Raw genomic sequence first — 27,824 nt, forward strand, 5'->3', positions numbered from 1 at the left:
AGCCTTTATAAATTCAAAGTAGGTGATGAAAGAATTCATTTATTCAGCCAGAAGATAACATCTAAAAGATGAACATAAGTACCTATAATCAAAATCAGTTTATTCAATACTTTAGTCGAACCGCATATATCTCTTTTTCAAAGCAAGTTTATTCCATAAATTATTTTGCAAAAAAAATTCTAAGATATTCACTGCCCATCTCCTAGTATGTTAATATTTAATTAACAGACATTCTACATTGATCAACCCTGAGTAAATTTCATCCCTGGCATGCTTTCCTAGTAGATTTTATTTTGGTCTTGAGACTCATTGATTACAGCATGAAGATACATCAGGTGAGAAATTACAGGACAGAAACTCAACGTTGCAGTGGGTGAAATGATGCACTTACTGTGCCTTTGTGTGGCCAGGTAAATACATGGCAGGCAGTGGAGAACAGCACAGAGAAGAGCAGAAGCCATCCTAGCAGAAGCCTCATAAACAGAACTGCAAGACCTCAATGAACGACTCTCTCCATATGAACCTACCTGGACCCTGAGATCATCTTCTGAGGCCCTTCTTCATGTGCCTCCTTCACAAGAGGTCCAGTGGGTGGTAACACAAGAACTGGCCTTCTCTGCAGTGGCTTCCTGTTTGTGGAATGCTCTCCCCAAGGAGGTTTGCCTGGTGCCTCCATTATACACCTTTAGGTTCTAGGCAGAAACATTCCTTTTTATCCAGGTCTTTGGCTGACTAACATCCTATATCCTTTTAAATATGCTTGGGGGAGGGAAGATGTTCGGGTTTTGCTAAATTAGTAGCATGAGAAACCATCAGATTGCTTCTTCACACAATCAACTCTAGGACAAGCAATTAACATTGGGCAGAAAGCCAAGGTCTACTTCTCCCATAGTAACTGCGCTCTCATTGGTTGAGATCAGCACTGAGACCTGTTATCAGAGAAAGCTAGCACAGTGTGTGGTGTGGTGAGTGTGGTCAGTGTAGGAGGAGAGGTGCTGTATCGGTTGTGTGTGTGTGAGAGAGAGAGGAAAGGATTTACTTTGTTTTTGAGTTCTAAAGTTGTACATAGAAACTCTGGATTTCTTTTATTTTAATAAATCCTGTGTATAGTTTACTCTGCGTCCAGACGTCTAGTCATTTAAGTTACCGCCAGAAGCTTCCGGAAAAACCTGCACAAACTCTGCTGTGTTCAGGCTGAAGTTACACCTGACACTTAAAAACACTAAGAGAAGATTGGGGAGTTATTGTTTTGTTCTTGTTGTGTATTTTTGTCTTGTATTTCTGTGCTGTGAGAGCTACAGATGAAGGGTGGTATACAAATTTAATAAATAATAATAATGTATTTGGGGCCATAGAGGGAAGCGAGTTTTTTCATCGCTGGGCTAGCCTAGAACACATGTCACAAGGGGTAGCGCAGCAGTGAGGAATCTGGGCCCATTTAGACCTGGCATGAAGTGGCGCTGGTATGGATTTTGAGGGCGAGGGCAAAGAGATGATCCTTTTCAGGAGTCAGGATCCACTGGAATGTTGTGCTTGGGAAGTGGTTCTCTTTGTTCCACTGTCACAGGGACAGGAAAGAGGAAAGGCCCTCACCCGACCCCTATCAATTGTGCAGTCAGTTTGACCCACCCCAGTGATAAGACCCTTGGCTATTTTCAGAATAACGTATCCCTAATGGTTAAGTGCGGCCACATTTCATGCACTCCGTGCTCCTGCTGAAACAGCCTCTTAGATTGCTTGAACTACCCTTCTACAGCAGTTTTCTTGTTGCACGAATGCCAACAACGCCTGCTTGTCTTGAGAAGATAACAACTAAGAACAATGTGCTATTTGTCATGGGCTGCAAAAGACAAAAGTATTAGGGTTGGACGTGGGATGCTTAGTTACAAATCATCTCCTTTGTACACCATTTGTTCCATGGAAAAGATTAGCAATATTTGTGCAGTTAAAAGACGTTTGCATAATCTACAGCAACTCACTATGCAAAACCGACTAGTGGTGCATGTGTTAAAATATGCAACAGAAGGCACGTTTCAGATTTCCCCCCATTCTGTTTTACCACAAGGAGCCTACGCCGCTTTTCATTTGTGGCAGTTCCATGTTGCCAAAAGAGCATAGCCGCAATCTCATCGTTCCAGCCAATGCCCTTTTAGGACAGGAAGTGAAGTTCTCAAGTCCTTCTACCACATAGCTGCCAAGTCTCCCATATTCCCTGGGAAACCCCCGTTTTTCTAGCTGTTCCCAGCTGAAAAAACGGGGTTTTTTTTTGTTTTCCCCCGGTTTATTCTGGCGTGACGGCCATTTTGGAACTGGGCAAAGCAGCATCAAAAGTCGCTTCTGAGCATGCTCCACCCAGTTCCAAAATGGCAGCAGCGCTACTTCCGGTCTGCTACTTCTGGTCCGGTCCCTTATTTCACCCACAGGAACTTGACAGGTATGTTCTACCAGCTCCCCTGGGTTCAAATTTATTGGAGCATTTTGGGAGGAGAAGCAAGCTATGCTGCTACTGTAAAGAGGGAACTATTCCCCTAGCACAACCAAAGTAAGATGCAATGTCTTCATTTCAGGGAGTAACCAACACGGCATGCTCCATGTGTTGTTGGAGTACAGTTCCCATCATCTCTCACTATTGGTCATGTTAGCTGGGGCTGGTAGGAGTTGGAGTCCCAGCATCTGGTGGGCTACTCCTGCATTGAACCTGGAAAAATGGACAGCAGAGATGGGGAATCTGTGGTCCTCTGGATTTCATTGGATTCCAACGCCCTTCAGTCCCAAACAGCTTGGCTATAGGTCAGGGATAAGGGAGCCAGGAGGCCAACATTTGAAGAACCCCAGCATCACCATTCTTGATCTACAGCAGTGGTGGAAGGTTGCCATCCAAATTAGCTCACAACTCAGTCCTTTTGTTATTCCGGTAAGGAAGTGTTTAGAACTGATCACAGCAATGATCACAGTGGAGCGGTATTAATACATAGCTGCCAAGTTATCCCTTTTTTACAGGGATTTTCCCTTATGCTGAATAGGCTTCCTCGCGAGAAAAGCGAAAACTTGGCAGCTATGATTAATATGCTGACATTACAAGAGAGCCAAGTGTTTGTGATTAACAGTGATCTACAAAAGTTCCACGGAAAGGTGAAACGCTTTCTTTCCCGCAACCTTTTAAATTTAAACAAATTGTTTCCTTGAAAACAAGCTCTCGCCTACCACTTATACTGGGAGAGAAAGACAAAGAGCCACGGAAGCAGTTTAGTGATCTTGAAGGTTAAGAAAGACCAACTAAGACAGGGAACGTCGGTTACATAAAGCCCTAGTGAATTCAATAGAATTTACTTCCAAAACAAACTGCTAAAAATGGCTGGGAGATAAACATTTGGGGACCTCAGAAAGAAGCACAGATTATTTAACATAGAAAGCTAAGATGGTAACCATGTGTGCTTTAACTGTTCACTTACTGGGAAGCAGTTATTCATGGTTTGCATCAGCTGTGGCTGTTGTTCAACAGAAACATAGTTTCTGCTTAGTTCGATTGCATTAAACCAGCTGGGAAAGGCTTGCTTCCTCTACCTAAATATATTAGTTTGACTCAGACTGCAACCATTTAATAATTTCATACCTGTTGCCTGGAGAACATCTTTACTTAGATGCAAGAAACGCATGAGGATACACTTAATGGTTTGCTTGTGAACCGGGCCAGAACTGAGAGTCAATCACACCACAGCAGCTTTCATAATTTAATTAGATTGGAATGATTTGGATGGTGAAAACTCTTATTTCATAGCATTGGTGTTCCTTACAGAATCACATCTTTTTTAATGTAGTGCTTAACCTTATTGCCAAACATGATTTATGTAAAAAAAAAAAGTGTTATTCTCTCAGAAAACCAGAAATGTATTGTTAGAAGGCTACAAAGAATATAATTTTGGGTCCCTGTATCAAATGAGTCAGGTTTCAGTCTAGTGGCAGCCAGATCTTAAAAGTCTAGTTGGAATAAAGGCCCATTGATCTCAACGGAACTTGCTTCCAAATAAATGTTTAGGATCATGGTATGAAAAGAGTGGAATAAAATATTGCACTGTTTGTACTTCCCCTGTCTTTCTACAATGGAGAAAAACAGGGCCCAGTCCTGCCAATTTTTATTCTAAAGCAGCAGCCCCCCAAAAGTAGATAATGCAAGAGAAAAAAATTCAATATCTAGCTAATGATCCATTTTATGTTGTCACTAAACTGACTTCAGACCTCTATATGCTACATATAGCGTAGTGTTGAACTGTAAGGCTATGATATTAATTCATATTAGAATTAACCTTATAGAAGCTTCTAGTTTTAGTTGAACCCAATTCATTACAACCACAGGCTGTGGACCTTGTATCATCTAAGGTGGCGTGTAAGTGCAGTGAAAAATCACGAGTCACCTTATTCTGGAAAAAAAGGGGTGTGGAATGCTTTCAGTTCATTTCTAAAGGCTAGGGTGGGTTCCCTACCGCCCACCGCAATGCTTCTGTTCCCGGTGCTGCATTTAGTCAGTAGGTGTTTCGGCTTCTGCCGGGCCCCTGATCAGCCTTCGGATGCCCCTTTTGCCTGCGGGTCCTTTCGGCTTGGCAAAACTCTGCTTGTGTGCATGTTGCTTGGGATGAACTTCTTCATAAAGGAAGTCGGCAGTTAACTCTTCCCCATCGCCGATTTCAATCTAAGTGATTTGGAAATGAAGCATAAGGGTAAAGGTTAAGGAGTCGGTCCCTGCACTGCTGACAGTTTCATACACCTTATGACTCTGATCCAAAGAAACACAAAGTCAGTGTGTATACTGATGCATGGCAGAGTGTTTTACAAAGAATGGATGCCTTTTTCAGACTATTTAAAGAATGCCTGATGATCGTCTTCCAAAGCAACTACTCTATTCCGAACTTAAAAATGGAAAGCGTAATGCTGGTGGTCAACAAAAGAGGTTTAAAGACTGTCTCAAGGCAAATCTTTAAAAATGTAGTATAAACACGGACAACTGGGAAACACTGGCCTGCGAGTGCTCCAGTTGGAGAACAGCCTTTACCAAAGGTGTCATGGGCTTTGAAGAAACTCGATCTCAGGACGCAAGGAAGAAACGTGCTAAGAGGAAGGCATGCTTGGCAAATCCACACCGTGATCAACTCCCGCCTGGAAACCAATGTCCCCACTGTGGAAGGACATGTGGATCCAGAATTGGCCTCCACAGTCACTTACAGATCCATTGTTAAAACCGTGTTTATGGAAGACAATCTTACTCGGCTACGAGTGATTGCCAAAGAAGAAGTATGATGAACTGGCAAGCAGGATTTGAGCTATGTGCAACCAAAGTACTTAGATAGAAGATAGGGTGCAGCAGAAGGAAGGAAACAACAACTCCATGGGAAAAGAGGTAGGAAGTCCACAAAAATGAGAGAAAATACAAAATTGTGTTTTGACTGTATATGCTTAAAATGTTGAAATTTAATAAAATATAACTGATTTTTTCCCCCTACATGGCTATAAATGGTACTGTATGAAATAACATGCAGAACCATCTATTGGTGGATCAGAGTTAACTAGTGGTTATTTTAAATTGGTTAAACTTGGCTAACAAAGAATAAAAAGGATAATACTTTAAAAAATGCAGTCCAATCCTCTGCACTCTGCAGGATTAGGTGCACCTAAGTCTATTGAAGTCAATGGACATAGGTGCATCTAGTTATCCATAGGAAAAATGGATCACCTTGCATCATAGTGATGGCAGCTCATTGACAGCTGAGCAGGCCTAGCCTGCTGGTGAAACAATATGCCAAAAATGGGGGAACCCAATATTTGGCACGCCAATCCAAATTTGTGTTCCATACCCCTGCATTTCTGTACGTGTACAGTGTTTGTGCAGCAGCGCTCACCACTGTCTGTTCCATCCATCTCTCAGGTAAAATTAAATGAGAAGCACAAGCATACAGGGACCTACATCTGTGGGATGGCACAGCACAAAAATTAAGCAACCCCCTTACCTTTCTGATGATCTGCATCCACAGTTGTCTTTCTACAATTTCTAGAAGAGGACTCTTGCAGCTAGAGTAGAGCATCCGTTCTCGTATACTGCACATATAGCCCGGCATGGAGTAGATAAAAACTGCAGAAATGTTTCAAGTGGTGAGAGATTATTCCAAATATAATCCTTTAATAAGACTTGTTGCAAAGATGGAATGATTAAACACTTCCTTTCTAAGACTGGAGGACAATATCAATATCTATCTATCTATCTATCTATCTATCTATCTATCTATATCTATCTATACACACACACACACACACATATGTATTATACACTAGCTGGCCCTGCACGCGTTGCTGTGTGTTAGTCTGTGAGATGGAGGGTAATACCGGTAGCCCCACTTCAGATCCCCCTGAGCCTCAGAGTACCCCTGAGCGGAGGCGAGATACTGTGGAGAGGGCAGGTTTCATCCCTGTGTCTCCCCCCACCCTGTTGTGACCTATCCCTGCCCTCTATTCGGGCCCCCATCCCCCCCCAGGCAGGCCCCTACCTCCACTTGGCAATGTTGGGCCTTGTTGCTGTAAAAGGCCTGTTTTCAGTTCTGCTGAGGTCTTCAATACCTCTGCCGGATGGATGTTTGTGAGTGGTGGATCTCATGGTGGAGGTGGGGTTTGTGGGTGTGGTGTAGATTTCACAGGAAGGGAGGGGGTGTACTGTCGGAGGAAATGCACTTGAGGGCGCTGTTTTACTTTGTTGAAAAAGAGGTCTGTACCTGCGCAGGTGTGAGTTCTGAGGGATTTTTTTTCTAGGAACACTCGGGGAGTGGGCTGGATCGTTGTGTCAAAATTTCAGGACGATCGGTCAAGCGGTTGCGGAGAAAACTGGAGCCCACACTTTCACAATTTTTACATTTATATATACATATATATATATATAGTCCTCCAATCAATCTTGCTGCTTTAAAGACCTAATCAAGTTCATACACAGAAATACTTGCATACCTATTGATTCCAAGTAGTCTCCTTCGTGGGAATGTTTGTACAGGAAAAAATGGTACCGTGCCGAGTCCTTTGGAATTCTTTTCGGCAAGTCCTTCAGCTCCGTTGGGAGTGTACTAGCCAGTTCGATAGTTTCATTTTTCATATCAATTTGCTGTTAGCACACATAATATTGGTTGGAATTAAGACGCGTAGCAAAAGCCGGTCTGTTTCAAGCAAAATACTGCTAGAATAGGGGTGGGGGAAGTATCCATCTTGTGGACTGATCTTGGCCCTACGACACTCTGAAGCAACCACCTCCTTCACTGAAAGAAGAAGGGGAAATGCTTCAAATAGCGCTTTTGGAATCCACAGCTTGGCGGAATTCTACCCCCAGCTTCTGCAGATGAGAAGGGAGAGCTTTCTTGCACAACTGAACTCAGCACTAAGCAGGATTGCCCACCTTCCTCTCCCCCCCCACCTACTGATGAAAAGAGAGGCTGAACCTGCTTGGTATGGATGTTTACAAGTGACAGCAATAGTGGGGCTTCTCTGCTTTGCTACTTTTGCTTACAAAACACAGCTTTTTCTCTCACCCCTGTCACATGGAACAGGGCCAGCTCTAGGGGTAGTCTGGGTGGCGCGGGCTGCCAGGGTGCCGGCCCGGTAGGGGGGTGCCGCACGAAAACCATGCTGCACGCTGCGCCCGCCCTCCAGCCGCGGCAAGAAACGGAGCGGGGCGGGAGCACCGGAGCGATCTCCGCACCACGGCGCCAGGGCGCCCGACGTGCTTGAGACGGCCCTGCAGAGGAGAGAAATAAAACTACATTCTGCATGCAAAAGCAGCAAAGTGGAAGAGCCCCGCTCACTGCTGTCACTTGCAAACTCCAGCCTTGTTTCCCCCACTCCATTTCCATGGGAGGGAAGAGAGAATCAATTTGCTAGCTCGATGCTCAGATCTTCCCAAAGTGCCAGCACTTGTGATTCCCAGCACAATGTGATTCCCAGGTGGGGATCCCACAAAGAGGAATTGTGGCAGGTGGGCAGCCCCGCCCACCTGTCAATCATGTGATGGCAAAATGACACTCACTGATGAAATTTGATCCTGATAAGGATCTGGGCCCATTGAGGCAAACTGTTCACCACCCAGACTTTTAATAAGAAATCCGGCTTGTAATAAGATGTGGAATTTTAAGAACAGAGTCCCTTTTCTATTTCCACAAACAAGAATGAGAAACCTGTATGCTCGTAATGTTCAAAGGATGAAACTGCGTACTCACCAATTGCACATAGTTAAGCTGCTTGTTTTTCAGTTTTTCCAGTGCCTGGAGGGCTTCTTTAGCTATAGGGAATGCTACACCTTGTAGAGTCTGGTGCTTAGTGTCAACACTGACGTCAGTTTGTACCTGAAAAGAAAAACAGGAGAGCAAAGCAGCTTGAAAAAGGTGACACTTAGAGACTCCTGTTCGTGCTCCACACAAAGTCTAGCCGTGGAAAATTCATATGCAAAAGAGAGGAGGATCCTAATCTTGAACTTTAAACTGTTCTGCACTCATCAAAACCTTTATTTCTTAATGAGGCTTTAAGAGGGTTTTCTTCACAAAAAGGAAACAGCAGTGTGCCAAATAGGGTTCACACAGGAGAGTGGAATGTTTGTCTCTCTCTCTGTGTGAGAGACACAGAAAAATAGGGGATTTGTTTAAATGCAAATAACTTATGTGGAATAATAAGTGGATGGGCTGGTAGACACCAGAAAAACTTTTTTTTCTTTTCACAACTTTTGGAGGAGAGATTCTAGGGCTGCTGTAAGACCCTCATTTTCCTTTCTTCACCAACTCAACAAATGTATGCAGGTTATAGTGTGGCAAATTTTAATTCCTTAAATTAGTGCTCGTGGCTACTGTTTTATAGCGGGCCTTGGAAGAAATTCTTTCCCTCAAAGCATAAACAGTCACAGATATTCGAAGCCAAGCCATACCTGGGAGATGCTTTCTTTGTGCTGATGTTTATGGACAAAGTAATAAGGACTAGAAGCAGCCCCCACCCAGGGGCGTACAAAGGGAGGGCGGAGGGGGTGGTCTGCCCCGGGCACCACATAGGGGGGTGACAAGATGGCACGCTGCCCCCCCAGCTGTAAAGCAGCCAAGCGAGTGTGCACAGTTAGTATGGGCGCCCCTCACATGTCGTCCGTACGGGCTGCCATGCGTGCACGCCGTCCATGCAAGCATCCATATGGGATGCCACATGTGTGCAGTCCATACGGACATTGTGCATGCACTGCAGGGCGGTTTGCCCTGCCCCTCAGCGTCCTGCCCCAGGTGCCGGAGACGGTTCCTCCGCCACTGCCCCCACCCACCCTGGTAGGCTCTCGAAATTATTTCGCAATTTGACCTACAATACACTTGTCTTTCCTTCTGCTTTGTGGAAATGCCTGGCTCCCAAGCCTAGGTGCAATACCTCATTAATCTTGATCTGTCGGAGTTCTTCTTCGGCTGCGGTCAGAGGGGCAGGCGAGGACTGAGTTACCAAGTACTTTTGGTAACCGTTCAGCGAAACATCATCCTGCGAACACACAAAAAAAAACCCAGCCGTTTCCCCTGCGTTTCCAAATTCTCTTCTGAGGCCTCCCAACTTGGGACCTCATGGCTGTAAGCGCAGCTTTATGACAGCACTATGTGGGCCTTTTTGGCTCCTGTGTTAAGAATGTAGGATAAGCCTGCTGGATCAGGCCAAGGACCCATTGAGTGCAGCATCCTGTTTTCATAGTGGGCAACCAACTCCTTCCTGCCTGCAGGAAGCTTAAAGGCTGGACCTGAGTGGAGCAAGCTTTTGCCCACCTGCGGTTCCCAGAATCTGGCATTCCGACGTATAATGCAACTGACAGTGGAGGCAGAACATAGTCATCATGGCTTGGAGCGCAAACAATCCAAATTTCTCAGAGCCCTCCTACATGTCCCCAGATGCGTTTTGAACGCATGGGTCAGACTTGAAATAGGAATAATGAGAGTGGAGGCTTTAATCTGCCTATCATCAATCTACAAATGTCTGACTTTAAATCTGCTCCCCCAAGGAATAGCTCCATTGATCCTCTGTGACCAGTTCCAGTCCAGCTGGCAGTTAGCAGTCCTGAACACTCTCCAGAAAATGGGCTTTGCTCCCCAAGCCCTTCTAAGTTTGGGATTGGGCCAAGCAAAAGCCACGGTCAGGCAAAGACTCATAGATATTGAGAGACAACAGGACTGCTCAAGATGCCCTGAATATAAAGCTGGAGAAATCAAGAGACACATAGCCACTCCAGCAGGCTACCTCTCCTTTCTCTTATCAAAAAATGTAAGAAGGGCTTGCACACTTGCCAGAAGCGCGGCCTTGCCCACGCCTGTTTTGGAAGGATCATAGAAAAAAATCCCATATGCTCAAAGACTCTGTGCCTGCCCATTGAGGGAAATAGGAAGCCCAGAGCACCTTTTCTTCAGATGCCCCTTCTATGAAGAGGCACGGAGGGAGATCCTGGATCCCATACTGGCGAGGTTAGTAGGCCTCGCAGAAAAGCAAATATACGACCTGTTCCTGCTAGGCAAAGACCAGAAGATAATCAGGACGGTCGCCAGATTCTGCATCCAGATATGCAGACACAGACTTTCTCCTGAGAATAACCAGCCCGCCTGAACGTCCCAAAATACAGTTCCCCGAGTGACCTAGGCCCAGTTCTCTGTGGCAGCTTTTTAAGTTTTAAGTATTCCCATGTGCATTGCATTTACAAATATCAATTTTATTGTTGTATAAAGTGTCACATGTATGTTATGTTCCTTGGAACTGTTCTTCCAAATGGATTTTTAGAAGAGCTGGTCTTTGACCGTAATAAAGTATTCTATTCTAGTCATCATGGCTAGTAGCCATTGAGAGCCTTGATTTCCGTGAATTTGTCTAATCCCCTTTTAAAGCTATCCTGTGGTAAACATAGGAGTGGCATTGCTACGGAGTAGTCCCAACACAACAGACTATTTTCCTGATGTCCATGCACGCAGCACAAGCATCTGTAAGGAGGAGGCTTTGGTGTGACCAGCTGTATGTACAGCTAGAGATACAAAGACCCCTTCCTGATGGACGTGCATGATGCACACACTGATAGCTCAGTTGGTTAGAGCACAGTGCTGATAACGCCAAGGTTGCAGGTTCGATCCCAGTATGGGGCAGCTGCATATTCCTGCATTGCAAGGGGTTGGACTGGATGATCCTCAGGGTCCCTTCCAACGCTACCATTCTATGATCTATGTCAGGGGGGCGCATGATGCTGAGAGCAGAGTTCGGCAGCACAGCCCTGCTTCTTATTCCCTATAATGCCTGCACAGGACTTAGTGGACTTCAGTTGCCACATGGAAATGGAAGAGATATTGCTTCCGAGGTGCCACTCAGAAGCAAAACCCTCAGCAGAATACACACCTTGTTGGTTCCAAACACTTCGTCTTTAATATGCCCGCCTCCAAATTCTTTCTTCAGGGTTGCCCGGGTAGCTGCATACAACATTTTCTGACGAACCTGCCGAGAGAAGATTGATTTTTGCCTTTGAAGCCAGATAAATGGATGTTACGGGCAAAAAAAGGCATAAAACCACTGGGCCTTTCTTTCTGCTGTGACAAGCTACAACCACAGCTCAGAGGCAGAGCATCTGCTTTGCATGTAGAAGGTTTCAGGTTCAATCCCTGGCATCTCCAGGTATAGCTGGGACTGACCCACCTGAAACCTGGAGAACTACTACCTGTCAGTGCACTGCAGACACTGCTAAGCTGGAAAGCTCAGTGGTCTCCATATAGGGAGATCCCTATGTTCCCTTTTTAAAACAACAGTAACTGATTTTAACTTGTAAATATGGTGCCATCGCTATTTTATATGATTCTGTGTTTTGTATTTGTATGGTAGCATCAATGAGTTTGTTGTGGCCTAAATAGCAGCTACAAAAAGTGTTTTAGTTGGGTCTGGGTACAACCCAGTGAATTTTCACCAGCAAGCTCAGTTCACCATTTGTGACCAAAGTACTGGCCATCTTACTGCTCATAAAAGCTCTGTGAACACCACCAAACCCTGTATCATTAGAGGAACCAAACAGCAAATGTTACCAGCTTCATTCCCTAAATGTATTTGTTGTGCTTTAAGATCTCATTCCTTCAACCACTATCCCAATACAGACACTATCCCCCTACAGACACACAAAGTGGCATAGAGGACGTCATGGCACCGGAATGTTATTCCACTGCAAGAGGTGTGGATGCCACAATCACATTCAAGGGATCAACTGTGTTCTCCAACCTAATTGGTTGTCTCTTAGCCAGGACTCGTAAGTCTGGCTTCATCCATACAGTTAAAATATTTCCATACTGCCCACAGCCACGTGAGTGAGCACTATGGGGCTACGTGGGTGTAGGGGAAGAAGAGGCTCGAACACTTCTTGTGAGAGCAAATAACTGTTACAGATGTTGCCAGACTACAATTCCCATCATCCCTAACCATTTATCATACTGGCGGGGCTGATGGGAAATGGAAATCTAACAATATCTGGAGGGGAACACATTGCCCAGCTCTGTATTAATATAATATAGTCGTACCTTGGAAGTTGAACAGAATCTGTTCCAGACATCCGTTCAACTTCCATAACATTCGAAAACCAAATCATGGCTTCTGATTGGGTGCAGGAAGCTCCTGCAGCCAATCAGAAGCCATGGAAGCCCCGTCAGACATTCGGCTTCCAAAAATATTTCACAAACCAGGTTTGTGCCGTTCAGGAGCTGATTTGTTCGGGGACTAAGCTGTTCGAAAACCCAAGGTATGGCTGTACAGAGTTTGGTCAACATTGCTGGCTGGCCTTTGATACCAGTTGGGTTTTTTAAGCTGCCCACCCCTGGATTAAAATGAAGTCAATAGTGCTTTAAAAACAAAACAAAACCCAAAACAGTCAATCATGGTTTGGAAGTTCAACTTGTGTTTATAAGTCACTTGATAATTCATTCCATTACTTACAGGAGAATGGTCTGGTGACCATGCAATAAAGATCCACTCATATCCTTGGGCATTTTGAGAATCTAATCTATAAAGAATATAACACGGCTGCTTTTCTTCAAGGAGTGGGAGAACAAAGGAATCATAATCTGCTTCCCAGGATCCAACAGCTTGTCTTGCTGATCCCACAGTCAGCTGTTCTGTGAAGACAAGAGTTGGTACATGACAGGCAAAAACTGATACTGTACTTTGTTTTGAAATCTGCTGAATGTACACTAAGTAAATGCTTAAGTACAAAAGGGTAAAGAAATAATACAAAGAGTAATTCACTTGATTAACAGCATGGTAGGAAGGCAGAAGTTTAATCTTTTCATAAAAAATTACTAGGGCTTGTTTTGCTCTGGAATGTTAGGTGTCTAGGCCAGGATTGTATATTTCTCTAATACATATGAATATTCATCTTTTCTTTTTCTTTTTTTTTAAAAAAAAGAGATATTTGAAATGCAATTTTGCCTTTAGAAATTGAGAATTGATACAAGGGACTGAAGAAGAAATTGAGCATTTATCCTTGGAGATACATTATAAAACTTTTAAAATCCTAATCCTAATCATGGAAGCACTTTAAATTCTGTGCCAGAGTCACCCATCAAAGGAACAAACTTCAGATTGACAGATGAAAAAACACAGGCCTATAAGGTCTCAATAATATTGTGAATATGGATATAGATTCTTTATTGACCTGAGCAGCTCTGCATAATTTCAGGTAGGGTTCTCTTCCAGCCCTGGACCTGGAGATATTGGGGTGTTTTTTTGAACCTGAGATCTTCTTCATGCAGAGGAGATGACTACCACCAAGCTACATACCCTCCTCTTTCAGGTAAGAGGAGTAAGTGGTCCTTAATTAAGGTGGCCCTTAATTTCAATGGATCTACTCTGAGTAGAACTTGCACTGGATACAACCCAAAGCAACAAGTATAGCAGGAGATACTGGTGAATGCTGGTTTTCCTTGACTCTGACAGGAAGATCCTACCAGAAAACAATAAATCGTATGTGAACCATTGTAAAAAGTACTCTAAGCCAGCAATCCCATGCTCACTTACTTTGAAGTAAGCCGTACTGAATGCAGGGGGAATTGCTTCTGAGTAGACATGTATAGGTTTACACTGTTAATGATGTTTATGATTTTATTTAGCCACAAAAATAATATTAAGGTAGCGAACACTTAAGCAAATCCTATTGACAAGCAGCCCTTGGTTCAAGAAATGGTATATTCAAGATGGGAAGTGATGCTGGTTTCTCAATGCAACTTTGTAAATGAAAACCAGAGGTTAGGAAAGTAACCACTTACCATTATCAATAACTATTTTCAAAAACCTGTATTGTCCATTTCTGGCTCTAGCAAAGGTTTCTTGGACTTCGCCGCTAGCTGCAAAAATACAAAAGGAAAGAAGATTGACCCCATTCACTTTGTACAAAGTGGTTTCGATAGAGCACAGCTGAAACACATGGTGGAAAGAAGATCTACAGACCAAGACTATTATGAAACGTTAAAGTAAGGGCATCATCTTTGTTACTCTTTTTCGGCAGACATTTGAAAAGAAAAGCTCTCAGCTTTTTCTATGCACCTTTACTGCCATCAGCAGAATAGTGGGTTATCCTAAATATTGACTTTTTTTCTCGAGATATGTAAACCTCTTAGGAGATCTCTTGGAAGTAAAAAGTGGTATACAAGTCAAAGAATGTGGACTTCATTGGGAGTTCATCAAAATAGTGGTTCAGGCAAGGAATTGTGCCACCTAAATTCCCTTTGGTGTTACTAAATTTATTTTGCTGCCATGCAACAAAGTTACATTACAATGTTACTCTCAGCCTAAAGCTTTAACCACAATATCTGATGTGTTTGCACAACGTTTTTCTGGCGTATTTTTTTTAGCGTATTGGCTGTGGACTCGGGTAAATCTGCAATTCACAGCGGATTGGTGACAGGTGAATGCTTTCTATCAAACAGACAAATCAACAAAGGTCACAAGGGGACGTGCACAAATATGAGCAATTTTCACTGATATCCCCAGGATGGTTTTGTGACAAAGATACCTGCAAGTAAACTAACTTTCCTGATGAAAAGCTCCATGTAATTAAAAGGTTGCATTTATTTTTAACACCAAGTGGTTTGACCAATAAAATATATTGTTCATTTAAAAAAAAATAAGCATCCTTTTGATCAACAAACCAAGTGGTATCTGCCTTAAAGTTTGCAGTAAAGTGTTCAACTGAACTTCCAAGCAATGCAACATTATATTTACAGTGCAATCCTTTGCATGCTTACTCAGAAGTAAACCCCACTATCTTCAGTGCAGTTTATTATCTACAGGTAGGGTGCTGTGGATTGTGTCCAGGTAAGCAACCACAGAATTGCAGCTGACAAGCACTATCTTAACCATGTCTATTCAGAAGTAAATTCTAGTGAATGCAATGGGGCTAACTCCCAGGTAAATAGGGTTAGTATTACATTCTCAATTACTGATGCCACAACCCATCACTTCAAATTTCCTAGGGTTATTTTATATATATATATAAAAGTGCCTTGAATTGCCCAGCTATGACAATCAATAGATGAGTCATGCATAGCAACGTAAATACATTTTCCTACAGGAACTAACATACAAAAAGAGTCACGTGAATGTTACTGAGCTTCAACCACTGTAAATTGATCTTTTGCCTCCTTAGGCTACGGAGAGCAAAAGCAATGAATTGTGTCAGCTCCACAAAGCCGCTTTGGGCAGGGATAAGTCGTTCCCTTTTGAATGTTTTGAGGAACATTCTAGGAAGCGAAGGAATTTTTCAGAAGACCCATTAAAAACCATGCCTAATCCTAATCACACAGCCCAAATGACACGTCTTAATCTGAACACTGATACACAATAGCCTTTCAATAGATGCACTAGTATCTTTTGCACAGCAGTAATTTCCCCTGGCACTATTTAATTTTCCTATCTAAAAAAGGAGGAATTTAACTGGCAAAGCTTCTCTCCACGCTGCAGCAAGACAAAGCACAGCAATTAATAACAAGCAGTTTCTGAATTTTTCCGCCTGTGCACCCAAACTCCACCTCACCCAGCTATGCTTTGATCTCACCACCACCACCACCTGGAAACTCCCTGATCCTGTTAGGAATTACGGGATTTCAAGGGCATTTGCATCAGGCTCCTCTTAGGAGGAAGTTAAGCCCCACAGTCAGTGGGTTCTCCTTCCAGTTTGACATATGCACATACGCTGGACCAGGCTGTTATGTATTCCTATATATGGTATTCTGGAGCGCAAAGCACGCAGGAGAAAGTTGAATAACTTTGCAGCACCGTTGCTCCTCGCTTAGCAGCACAGGCTCTTGCAACGCCAGTCGCAGACTCTGCGGGCAGGTGCAGGTCGAAGGAGGCCAGCGGCAGCCTGCTCCGCCCCCTCCGGCTTTAACGGGAAGAGGACATCTGCTCACGTCGCCCGCCCGCCCTCGCCCCAGGGGCAACTGAGCACGTTGCACTGGGCAAAAACTCCGCTTTGCAGGATGGCTTGTGTGTTTCCTTCTTATTCTTTAGCTAAGGAGGCCGCCTCAGATTTGGATCAGACTATCAGACTCAGTCGCCCGGACCTTGGACTTGAGTCCGCAGCAAACAAACAATTAAAAAAAAAACTAAGGTGAATGCCAACTTAAATATGATATTGGGTGGGCTGGTAAGCCCCGCGCCGCCACGCGTAATGGATCACAAGACGCGGCGCATTTGAATGGCAATGCACATCAACTTATGGGGGGCAGCCCCTTCAAATATTTTATGGGAGGGGGGGGCAAAGCGACACCGGCCCCAGGAGTTGCTCCCATGCGGTGAGTATCCTAAAAGAAGGAGCGTGTGCAGCATGCACAAGCCATCTGAAATCCACACCCACTGACTTGGACCCTCTTCCCCTAGTGGGTAGGGGGGGGGTGAATCACGACTGTGGCTCAGTCTGTAGTCTCAGGGTCGCGGGTTCGAATCCCACGTTGGGCAAGAGATTCCTGCAGTGCTGGGGGTTGGGCTAGATGACCCTCGGGCCCTCTTGCCGCACTTCTAATTCTGGAAACGGTGAAAGGCACTCCGCGCGCGCTCAGAAGCTGAGCCGCCGCCGCCGCCGCCGCCCTTCCCCTTTCGGCTCCGCAGGGGGGGGGGGGCTTTAGGATGCAATGAAGTTGAGGGTGAGGGTGGAAAGGGAGAACCGGCTCCTTCCAAGTTACTTTTGCATTCAGACGCCGGAAGTTTGGCCCGATCTCCGTGCAGGGCAGAAAGAGGGAGAGGCGGGGAGCCATTCATTGGGAAGGATCCAGCGCCAAGGGGCCAGGGAGTGGCGCCGGGGGAAAGCCGCGGGTTCTGCTACCCGAGAAGGGGCTCGGTACCTTGGATGCCGGTCTGGTGGGACATGACGCCAAGCAGCCGCCGGGAACCGCCGCCTCTCGGGCCGGGGGCAAAGGCAGGAGGCGGCGCCGGGGAAAGAGAGCGAGTAGACCGGCCCGGGACGCGCACGTGACGCGCCGCCGCCACTCAGCGCCTCGCTTGCCTTCGCCCCGACGGAGGCTCCTTCCGGCCAGGCAGCGGCGCCGGGACTCGGGCTGCAGACGCCGGAGAAGCGGCAGAGTCGCCGCCGCCGCCGCCGCCGCCATGTGCTCTTCCTACGCCCCGGTCCATGGAAACCGGCAGCCCCCGGTCAATACCGGTAGCTGCCAAAAAGGGAGAACTTGGCAGCTATGCCCCGGTCCCTGCGCAAGTTGCACCGCGAGCTGACGTGTCGGAAGTCTAGATTTTGGCGGTTTCCCCTAAAAGTAGCTCTAAAACTTTAGATTTTGCATTTAAAAAGATCCACAACTTTGCCCCCTCCAAAAAAAATTCACTTTTTGAAATATGGCAACCCTAGCTCCTCCAATTTTTCTCCGATGAAAATAGGCACGTTCTCTTCCATAATAATAATCAGTGGGTTTTTTGTTTGTTTGTTTGAAAAACGTGGGGAAACTCACCACGAAGTTTGTTTGTTTCGGACCAGTCACAGTGCCACCCCCCTCCCCACCCCCCCGCAGTGGCTAAATGTAAAATGTGATTAATAAACTCAAGCGAACAATGATCTGGATTGGGAATGACCACGACTTTATTGATTACAGATATAGGTGATTTTTTTTTGGGGGGGGAGCTCAAGCATTGTGTATATCCATTCCAGGCCCCCATGACAAAAAGTTCCTGCTACAACAACAACTAAGAATAAAGATAAGGATAAATTACAATTTTACCCTCTCCATCTGGCTGGGTTGCCTCAGCCACTCTGGGCAGCTTTCAAGTTATATACGACACAATAAAATATTACACATTAAGAAACTTCCCTATACAGGGCTGCCTTCAGGTGTCTTTTAATATTTGCATATTTACTTATCTCCTTGGTTCGGGCATCACAGAACTCCATATCCTCCAACATTTCTTTGATGAAAACAGACGTCCTAAGGAAAAGCGGGACATTCCAGGATCAAATAAGAACTGAGGTGGCTTCTGTAAATCTGGGACTGTCCCTGGAAAACAGAAACACTTGGAGGGTCTGCTTTTGTACAGGAGGCTAGTTTCTCCACAGCAGTGGTCCACAAGCTTTTTTCTCTGGGCCATACTGTAAAAATAAAAATTTGCTCGTGCCACACTGAATATTTTTATTGGTGAGAAATGCATTGGAAGACAAAAAGAAACAACTCTTTAGGTAAGTGTTTGGTATAGGATTGCAGCCTTGATTTGAAAAGGGGCTTGTTGTTTTTGCCAGTCCCCTATCGTTTTAAGTCACTCACTAGGAGTAAGACACATTTATTTCAACGTGATTCGAAATGCTCTCCTACTGGCTTTTCTGTGTTGCTGTTTCTCATGTCAAATTTGTGTTCTTTTATTCATTTGCATGCAGAATGGCTTGTTTGCCTCGTGGCGCATTGTTGGCTGGTTGCATTGGAAATGAAAAGGCAAATGAGCATGTGACTGATGACATTAGGTCCTGCTCAGCCTCCCAGGACACTCTGTAACTGACCTTCAGGTGGCCATTCATTGAACAAAACTTTAAAGGGAGATTGCAACACGAAACCACTGAATTCCAATACATCACGAGGTTCAGTACTGCCACTTGTAACTTGAATTGGCATAATCCAGTTTTATCATACCCCCGGAGAAATCCAAATCTACCTTGTGCGGTGAGTGTGTGGAATTGGATTGAAGTGTCCCAGCCGTGCTAGCTAAACTGGCTTCTTCCTGCCACTGAGCATCCTTTTCTAACTTCTGAAGGGATGCACGCTGGCAACAGCTGGCAGAAGACCCAAACAGGACATTTTGGAGCCAGGGAGGGGCTAAGCTGATCCAGAATTTGATCTGGGTCCAGCCATGGTGCATTGTAAAGCCTCACTGGTCATACCGGTCAGTGGCCAAGATTTGGCTACATTATCTCCTACATGTTCAGTTTACCAGTGTCAGAATGGGTGTGAACAGTCACTGTTAATAAAGTAATAATCAGCAACTGTACTTCTTTGCATTTCCTTTCCTTCTGACCTTATTGTATTTAATCCCCACACCAAACCATGTACAGTATATATGCACCTGCAATTCAGGATCACACCTCAGGCACTGGATGAAGTGCCCATGAAAGCTGTGCTATAGGAAATAGATTTGTCTTTAAGGTACCAGGGTAAAGGTAAAGGGACCCCTCACCGTTAGGTCCAGTCGCAGACAACTCTGGGGTTGTGGAGCTCATCTCGCTTTACTGGCCCAGGGAGCCAGCGTACAGCTTCCGGGTCATGTGGCCAGCATGACTAAGCCGCTTCTGGTGAACCAGAGCAGCACATGGAAACACCGTTTACCTTCCTGCCGGAGTGGTACCTATTTTATCTACTTGCACTTTGGTGTGCTTTCGAACTGCTAGGTTGGCAGGAGCTGGGGCTGAGCAACAGGAGCTCACCCTGTCACAGGTATTTGAACCACTGACCTTCTGATCGGCAAGCCCTAGGCTCAGTGGTTTAAGGCTACTCTTTGTTGATTTTGCTGCAAGAGGTTAACACAGCTACTTCTCTGGAAATGAAAGCTCAGCATTAAAACATCCCCATTTATATTTGGCACCTAGGAGCCATCAAGCTACAAAGTGGATAAAGGTAGTTTCACAGAAAAGATGCCGCACTACTAAGAAAACTGTTTAGTCACCTGTCTCACCCGCAAAGTTACAGAGAGGTGCGCAGAGGCAGAATGCCACCAAATAATTTAGTAACTAGGCCGGTTGATGTAGGAGCAGGTGGCAGTTCACTTCATCAGAGGGTTTTTTTTTTTTTTGAGGTTATGGTTTGGAAAATTCACTACACTCCCTATTTCCTGACAGAACTCTACAATGCTGCCCTGTTGAAAATGGAAAATCAGGGCCTAAGACATGTTCTGACTTGTCCATTGATTTAAAGAAATCTATTCTGTGTATGACTTGGTTGGATGCCATCCCACAGTCCTTCAGTAGGACTACTCAGCTGTGACAGTGTTTCTCATCTGTTCAAGTGCCAGCAGAATCAACTTTGTTGCCCGAGGGAAAGCAAGCAGTGGTATTCCAGGTGAGGCGTCTTGTCTTAGGCTTGTAAAGGTTGAGTATCACATCTTTATTAACCTTATTTTTGTGATTATAGGGGTCAGCCCAACAGTTTTGTTTCCCGGCTCTTTCAGCTCTGGATCCCGGAAGCATGCAGTTAATCCATAAAACCACATCTTTATTACAGTGACTGAGATGCCTAGCCAAAACCTCATACTGTATATACAAAAGTTTTGCCCAATAGAAAAGAGCAGCGGGTGACTAAATGTCTCAGAAGGAGTTCCATATCCCATGTGGAAGCACATAAAAGGACCTTCCTCCAGTAATCGCCTCCTGCCTAATCTCTAGAGGGATCTGCAATGGGGGGATGCCCAATGACAACTTCAGGAAACGGTCAGGCTTATGTGGAGATGCCTAGGTTCAGATGGGCAGGACCTAAGCTGCTTATAGGGTTTTATAGGTCAACACAACCATGGAATTGTATCCAGAAACAAACTGGAAACCAGTGAGGACAATTAAACCCCCGTATAAAATGCTCAGTATAATTAGTCCTAGCTAGTAGTAGTAATATAGGGACCCAGGTGGCGCTGTGGGTTAAACCACAGAGTCTAGGGCTTGCTGATCAGAAGGTCGGTGGTTCGAATCCCTGTGATGGGGTGAGCTCCCGTTGCTTGGTCCCAGCTCCTGCCAACCTAGCAGTTCGAAAGCACATCAAAATGCAAGTAGATAAATAGGAACCGCTACAGCGGGAAGGTAAACGGCGTTTCCATGTGCTGCTCTGGTTCACCAGAAACGGCTTTGTCATGCTGGCCACATGACCTGGAAGCTATACGCCGGCTCCCTCGGCCAATAACGCGAGATGAGCACCGCAACCCCAGAGTCGGTCACGACTGGACCTAATGGTCAGGGGTCCCTTTACCTTTACCTTAGTAGTAGTAATAGTAGTAGTAATAATAATAATAATAATAATAATAATAATAATAATAATATGTATAACCTGCCCATCTGGCTGGGTTTCCCCAGCCACTCGGGGTGACTTCCAACAAAAGATTAAAATACAATAATTCATCAAATATAAAAAAAACTTCCCTAAAAAGGCTGCCTTCAGATGTCTTCTAAAAATCAGGTAGTTGTTTATTTCTTTGACATCTGATGGGAGGGTGTTCCACAAGGTGGGTGCCACTACCGAGAAGGCCCTCTGTCTGGTTCCCTGTAACTTCGCTTCTCGCAATGAGGGAACCGCCAGAAGACCCTCAGAACTGGACCTCAGTGTCTGGGCTGAACGATGAGGGTGGAGATGCTCCTTCAGGTATGCTGGGCAAGGAAGTCTTGCTGCTGTGTTTTGAACAAGATGACGACCTTTCAGAGGCAGGCTAACGTCACAGTAACAAGGCATGGATCACAGTAGCAATGGCATCTTTTGCCAGGAGAGGACTAACCAGAATTGGTGAAAGGTGTTTCTGGCCACAGATGCTGTTTGGCCATCACTTTCCAGGCCGTATCTAACAGCACCTCCAAGTTGTGAAGCTGATCTTCAAGGCAGGGGGTGGGGAACCGGATCAGGTTGGCTGGAACCTGGGTTCCCCTGTCTAAAAGGCACCACCCACTTGTCAATCATCATGATGCTCCATCAGGAACTCTGCAGGTCAGCCAATCCCAGCAGGCTTGCTTTCATTGCCAGTGAGCTGATTGGTGGTGACCACAAGCCTCCTTTGCCCAGGCAGGATTGTGTGAACACTTTAAGGCTCCCAGTTGTGCACCGGCAGCTGCATCCCCACCTGCCCCACACCTGTGATATGATGTCAGGTGTGAGGCAGGTGGTCATGATTCCTCATGCCTGCTTAATTGGATATAGCAGCTGAACAACAACTTCTCTGTAAGCTGGCATTGGCATCTTTATATTGTTTGGGCTGAGTTATTAGCCCAGTCTAGCTCATTACTGACTCAAGACACCTATCAAGGCCATCGGCCTGCAAATTTGGATTAGATGAAAAGGAGAAAGCTGGGTGTCCTCAGCATGCTGATGGGATGTTTTCTGGAACTCTTATTAGTTGGGCTTTGGTGAGGATGAATGAAATGAGCAAAAGGTAACCTGTCAAGGTGATCTAAATGTGATGTTTACCTGTATTTGTCAGGCTTCAGGGAATCTGATCCCTCCCATGGTGGCAGCCAAGAAGCAGATAAACAAGAAGAATACTCACCAAGTAATTTATTCACTATTCACAGAGAGAGATGAAGGAATGCAGTTGCTCCGAGTAAAGTCCCACCCCCTCCATCTCTTCTATTCTACATCACCCCTGCGCCAGCCAATCTGAGCTTTCTGCCTCTGAGCTCTCTGTTCTAATACTCTCAATGCTCGCCTGGTCCTGGGAGGCGGGTGGTGGTGGTGGTGAGGAATGCTTTCCAAGGACACTGATTCTGTCAGCTCTCTCTCCCCTGGTTCTTCTTCTTCCTGCTGTTCCTCTCCCAGTATTTCCCAGCTTCTGCCCTCTGCAGCCTCTGAACTATGACCTTCTGCAAACCACTGTTCTAAATCTATACTGCCCTCCTGTTCTCGGGAAGGTTCAGGAGAAGGGAGGGCAGCGGTCCTCACCATTCCTCCTCAGTCCAGCCCCTGACAGTATTTCACATTAAAAAAACCAACACAGATTTTAATAGATTTTAATGCAAGGATATATATATATATATATATATATATATATATATATATATATATATATAACCTTGGTTAGCATTGACTGATAAAGTGGGTTACTTTGCTACTCCAGAAAACTGTGGCTTGTGAAGTGAATACATATTATGGACTTTTCCTTTCTGAATAGAACACTATGTCCTAAAGCTATTGTGCAGCAATTCGCTTTTCTCTTCTCTGTCCTGTAAATGACACCATGGTGGTACAGTTGAATTGACAAATTTAGACGCTAGCGATAAAGCCAGGATGCAGGAATGAATAGAAGACTCTGCTCATGGTGTAAAATTACAACGTTGTTCAAGGCTGGGTGGGTAGCTGGTGCAGAATTCGGCGGCCAGGTTTCTCACCTGGGTTTGAGCATATAACACCAATCCTGGCCCAATTACACTGACTGCTAATTAGTATCTGGGCCCAATTCAATGTGGGAAAGACTATAGTTTGTTCTAGAACTGAAAACAAAATTCTGAGCTCAGTGTACGTTTTTTGCAACAGCCTCTATTCCGTGGAGATCAGAGTTCTAGTAAGAGCTGGCCCTACTGTTAGACAGATTGAGGCAGCTTCCTCTGACAGTAGATGCTGGAGCTACGGGGAGCAGTAGCAAGGTGAGGTGAGGACACACCGGCATGTGCCAGACAGTCTGCATTGCGTTCTTTAACAAGCTGCCCTGCTGCTTTTATGTGCTGTTAGATGCTGTCTCATCACCCATGTTAAATTAAGTAGGATATTGATTTGACAGTCCATTCATCTTCTGTACATGGAATGGGAGAGGGTGCCATTTTGTCCTTTACCACAGGCAGCAAAATATATTCTGCCAGCCCTGTTTCTTGTGAAAACCACCAATCCTGGAAGTCCTGTCATACCTGAGGTAGTTGATGCCTGCTTATAAATGGAAAGTGCAATGCTGGTGGTCAACAAAAGAGGTTTAAAGACTGTCTCAAGGCAAATCTTTAAAAATGTAGTATAAACACTGACAAATGGGAAACACTGGCCTGCGAGCGCTCCAGTTGGAGAACAGCCTTGGTGTCACGGGCTCTGAAGACACTCCAACCCAGGACGCAAAGGAGAAACGTGCTAAGAGGAAGACACACTTGGCAAATCCACACCGTGATCAACTCCCGCCTAGAAACCAATGTTCCCACTGTGGAAGGACATGTGGATCCAGAATTGGCCTCCACAGTCACTTATGGACCCATTGTTAAAATTGTGTTTATGGAAGACAATCTTACTCGGCTACGAGTGATCACAGAAGAAGAAGAAGAAGAAGAAGAAGAAGAAGAAGAAGAAGAAGAAGAAGAAGAAGAAGAAGAAGAAGAAGAAGAAGAAGAAGGAGTTTTCATATATGTGAAAGTTTTACAAGTGTTTTGTCAGATTAGAAGGAACTGTTCTTTCTGGTAGAGATTTGGTATTTTGCTTAGCAAGCAACAACTTGGGTCTACACTTTTTTTTTAATAAGAAGAGTATGATTGGTTCAGTGAAGCATCCTAAAGCCCCAATCCTAACCCTGTTTACTCAGAAGTCCTACTGAATTCAATTAGATTTTCTTCTACAAAAGTAGGTAGGGTTGTAGTAAAAGTTACATAAATAGAAATTGAGATGGTTTGGCTGGCACAAATAGCAAGAAGTATAGCCACTGAAAACAAGCAAACATAAAATATGTACCTCAAAGGGCAGATGCATTTTGTAGTGCCAGAGAACTCTTTTCCTTGAAGCCAAAGTCAAGAAACCAATTACTGTGTCTGCTTTATGGCACAGCATACAGAACCATTTCCATTATACAAACAAGGCAAGTATTGTATTGTATGGTACATACACCATAAACAAACTTGTGATGTGTGAGTTTGTCTTAGTGGTTTGTCTCACAGCCTTGTTGCAAAGGCCACCCGTTTCAAGATAAGAATTGCAAACCACTTTGCATCTTCAAAAGTCAATACAGTCGTACCTTGTTTTGTGGCTGGGATCCGTTCCGGAGCCTCGGCTGCTAGCCAAAAAGGACGCAGGGCAAAGCGCCGTGTCTGCGTACGCACGCACGCGGAGCAGTTTGCACTTCTGCACATGCGCGAACGGCAAACCCAGAAGTAACCCGTTCCAGTATTTCTGGGTTTGCCGTGGATGTTCGCTGGAATGGATGCTAGACAAGGCAGACGTTCGCGGAGGTATTACTGTACAAAGAACCAACAGGAAAAAGAGCTACTAGAGATGTTGCCGAAATTTCAGTTACTATATGTTTTGCTACATGAACTTATTCAAATTAGGAACATTGGAAGCGGTTAGTTGGTACGTATATTTATTTCAGTCAAGGACCAGTAGAGAAGGTAGGAAGAAAACAGAATGCTTAAAACACAATATAATAAACACATTACAGTAAATGTGAAATTTAAAACAATGTAGAACATAAAACAGTAAGAAACACAAAATGATACGCTTAAATGACGAAGAGGGATGCAAGGTGTTAATAATTTTAAAATTAAGGCTAGATCCTGAGCCAACTCCTTGTGGCCGAGGACCCTTTGCCGAGGACCCAAATATTTTAGGGGGGCAGGCCCACCCAAAGTGAATGTACACTGGCACTGCCATTCAAATAGTGTGTGTGTGTGTGTGTGTGTGTTGCATCTTGTGATCAATTTTGCTGGGCAGGGCTTATCTGGGCCCCGGCAATATTTTATTCAAGTTGGCATCCTTGTCGCAGATAAAAAAATACTGGCAGGATTATTGTAATAACCAGCAGTTATGTAAGAGTATATATTTAAAAAAGATTTAAAAAGAGTAAGTTAAGTTAGATATGCAGAAGATATTAAAAAGAAATTTAAGGAACCGCAGAAAGAGGGGGAAGGAAGTAAAGTTTTAAAATTTCAAAATGACTGTAAAATCAATGAAATGTATATATCCGAAAAGTATAAATATATTTTTTTAAAAACGAGGAGGAGGAAGCTGAAGCTGTTCCAGACCCACAGGTCAGATGCTCACCCCACTGTTACAGCTGTCCTACCCCGCAGGGTCGGTCCTACCCCAGGAACCTTCCACGCGGGAAGAGCTGGAGGAGATGCCAGACGCAGAAGCCCATCTCTGAGCTTCTGTGCTCCGGATGACTTACAGCCAGCTCCGGCGTGCGCCGAGAGGGAGGCGGGCGACCTTGGGAGGGGAGCGGAGCAGCCTCTCTCCTCCGGCCGGGCCTCGCCTGCGCCCTAGTTCCCTCGGCGCGCCCAGGTCTCCAAATCCGAGATGCCCCCGGCGGATGCGCGCTAGTTTCTTCCAGCGAGGCCTGGAAAGGGAACGAGAGAAAGAGAGGAGGGACAGAGGCGAGGGAGCCCGGATTGCAGCCGCAGCCGGCCTTGTCGCAGGGAGCGAGCGGCGGATCCGGCGTCCGCGGGCTCCTCCTGGCCAAGCGACCCCTGGAGACGTCCTCCGGGAAAGCCCGTTAAGGGCAGCGGCCCGAGGGGCGGCCCGAGGGCGTGGGCTGCTGCCGGTGGGCTGCGCTCCCTCGCGTCCGCCCGCGGGATATTTATAGCCGGCCGAGGAGGCGACTGTCTCGCGTGGCGCGCGTGCTGCCGGAGCCGCGCGGGGAAGGAGAAAGGCCGATCCTGGAGGGCAGCGTGCCTGCGCCGGACGCGGTGAGTCAAGTGCGCGCTGCCTCCGCGGGCGCCCGCCCCTTCTCCCCCTCCACTCCGCGATCGCGCGTGTTAAAAGGGGGGAGCCGCGGCCGGGATTTGGAGACTGCGAGGGAGCCCGGGGCAAAAACGTTTGGCGTTATGTAGCCGTGGGAAAGGCACTCTGCACATGCTCGCCCCGCGCAGGTCCGGCGCTGAAGATCGGGTTGAGCCTTAGGGGTGGCTTTTTTATTTGGGGGGTGGATGGGTTATCGTCAAGAAGGTGATACCACAGAAGGTAATTTCCGCTGGTATATTTTTATCCCACCTCTTGTGTGAAAATGGTGTTTGTGTGTGTGGTGGGGTGTGGGGTGGTGTTGATGCACACTTTCTAAAAAGATACGTTTGGCAGCGGACATACCCCTAAACCCTGTGAGTAGAAATAGTATTCCTGGAATGATTTTAAAGAAACCTACGTTTTGGTGCTTGCGTGTTGGTGAGCCCCTCGCCATTGGCTTTGAACCTCCACTTTACAATGCAACCCGCCCCCTACATCTGGGGTTGCTCGCTTCAGTGTTCCTATAGTCCCTTAGTAGGTTTGTTTTTAAAGCCCCATCGTTGAAAGGCTTCTCTGTCTCGCACAATGTTTATTTTCCAAAATGCACAGCTAGCCCTGATCCCAGATGCCTGTGATTGACAGGTCCTCTGTTATTAGCCTTGCATGACCCTGAACTGAGAACAGGCTTGGGGGCTAAATCTGGACAAGTTCTTGTTGGAATCAAGCTCTGTTTTTTCCCTTTACCCTTTTAAAGTGAGAATAGGTATATGGTTAATGCAAGGCTCAGACTTGTGCCGGGTCCATTAGCTCTGCCTCCTCTTCTTTTTCTTTTTTTAAATTTTGCACATACACCATATACAAGAGAATTACATATACAAGAGAATTACACCATATATACCTTCTGTTTAAAGTACCTTTTCTGGTGTGTGCTATTGTAAAACCCTG

At 45.4% G+C, this 27,824-nt stretch overlaps 2 protein-coding genes across 4 annotated transcripts in view; one reads left to right on the forward strand and one right to left on the reverse strand.

The window, feature by feature from the left end:
• Positions 1-25: 25 nt before the first annotated feature.
• TWF1 (twinfilin actin binding protein 1) lies at positions 26-17,510 on the reverse strand. Its single transcript, XM_035128133.2, has 9 exons — positions 17,373-17,510; positions 14,301-14,378; positions 12,973-13,151; positions 11,401-11,496; positions 9,418-9,522; positions 8,241-8,366; positions 6,985-7,135; positions 6,000-6,121; positions 26-4,687 (listed from the first exon to the last, which is right to left on the reverse strand). The coding sequence occupies exons 1-9, from the start codon at positions 17,395-17,397 to the stop codon at positions 4,517-4,519; spliced, it is 1,053 nt and encodes a 350-aa protein (XP_034984024.1). The 5' UTR covers positions 17,398-17,510; the 3' UTR covers positions 26-4,516.
• Positions 17,511-26,151: 8,641 nt separating this feature from the next.
• Positions 26,152-27,824, forward strand: part of TMEM117 (transmembrane protein 117) — a 205,678-nt gene continuing 204,005 nt past the window's right edge. Inside the window, exon 1 of one of the 3 annotated variants that reach the window (XM_035128605.2) lies at positions 26,152-26,845. The gene's annotated coding sequence lies outside the window, so the exon portion shown is untranslated. The other 2 variants (XM_060279621.1, XM_035128607.2) reach the window with 2 other exon arrangements.

Source organism: Zootoca vivipara, chromosome 10 (genome assembly GCF_963506605.1).
Source record: "Zootoca vivipara chromosome 10, rZooViv1.1, whole genome shotgun sequence".
NCBI classification, from domain to species: Eukaryota; Metazoa; Chordata; class Lepidosauria; order Squamata; family Lacertidae; genus Zootoca; species Zootoca vivipara.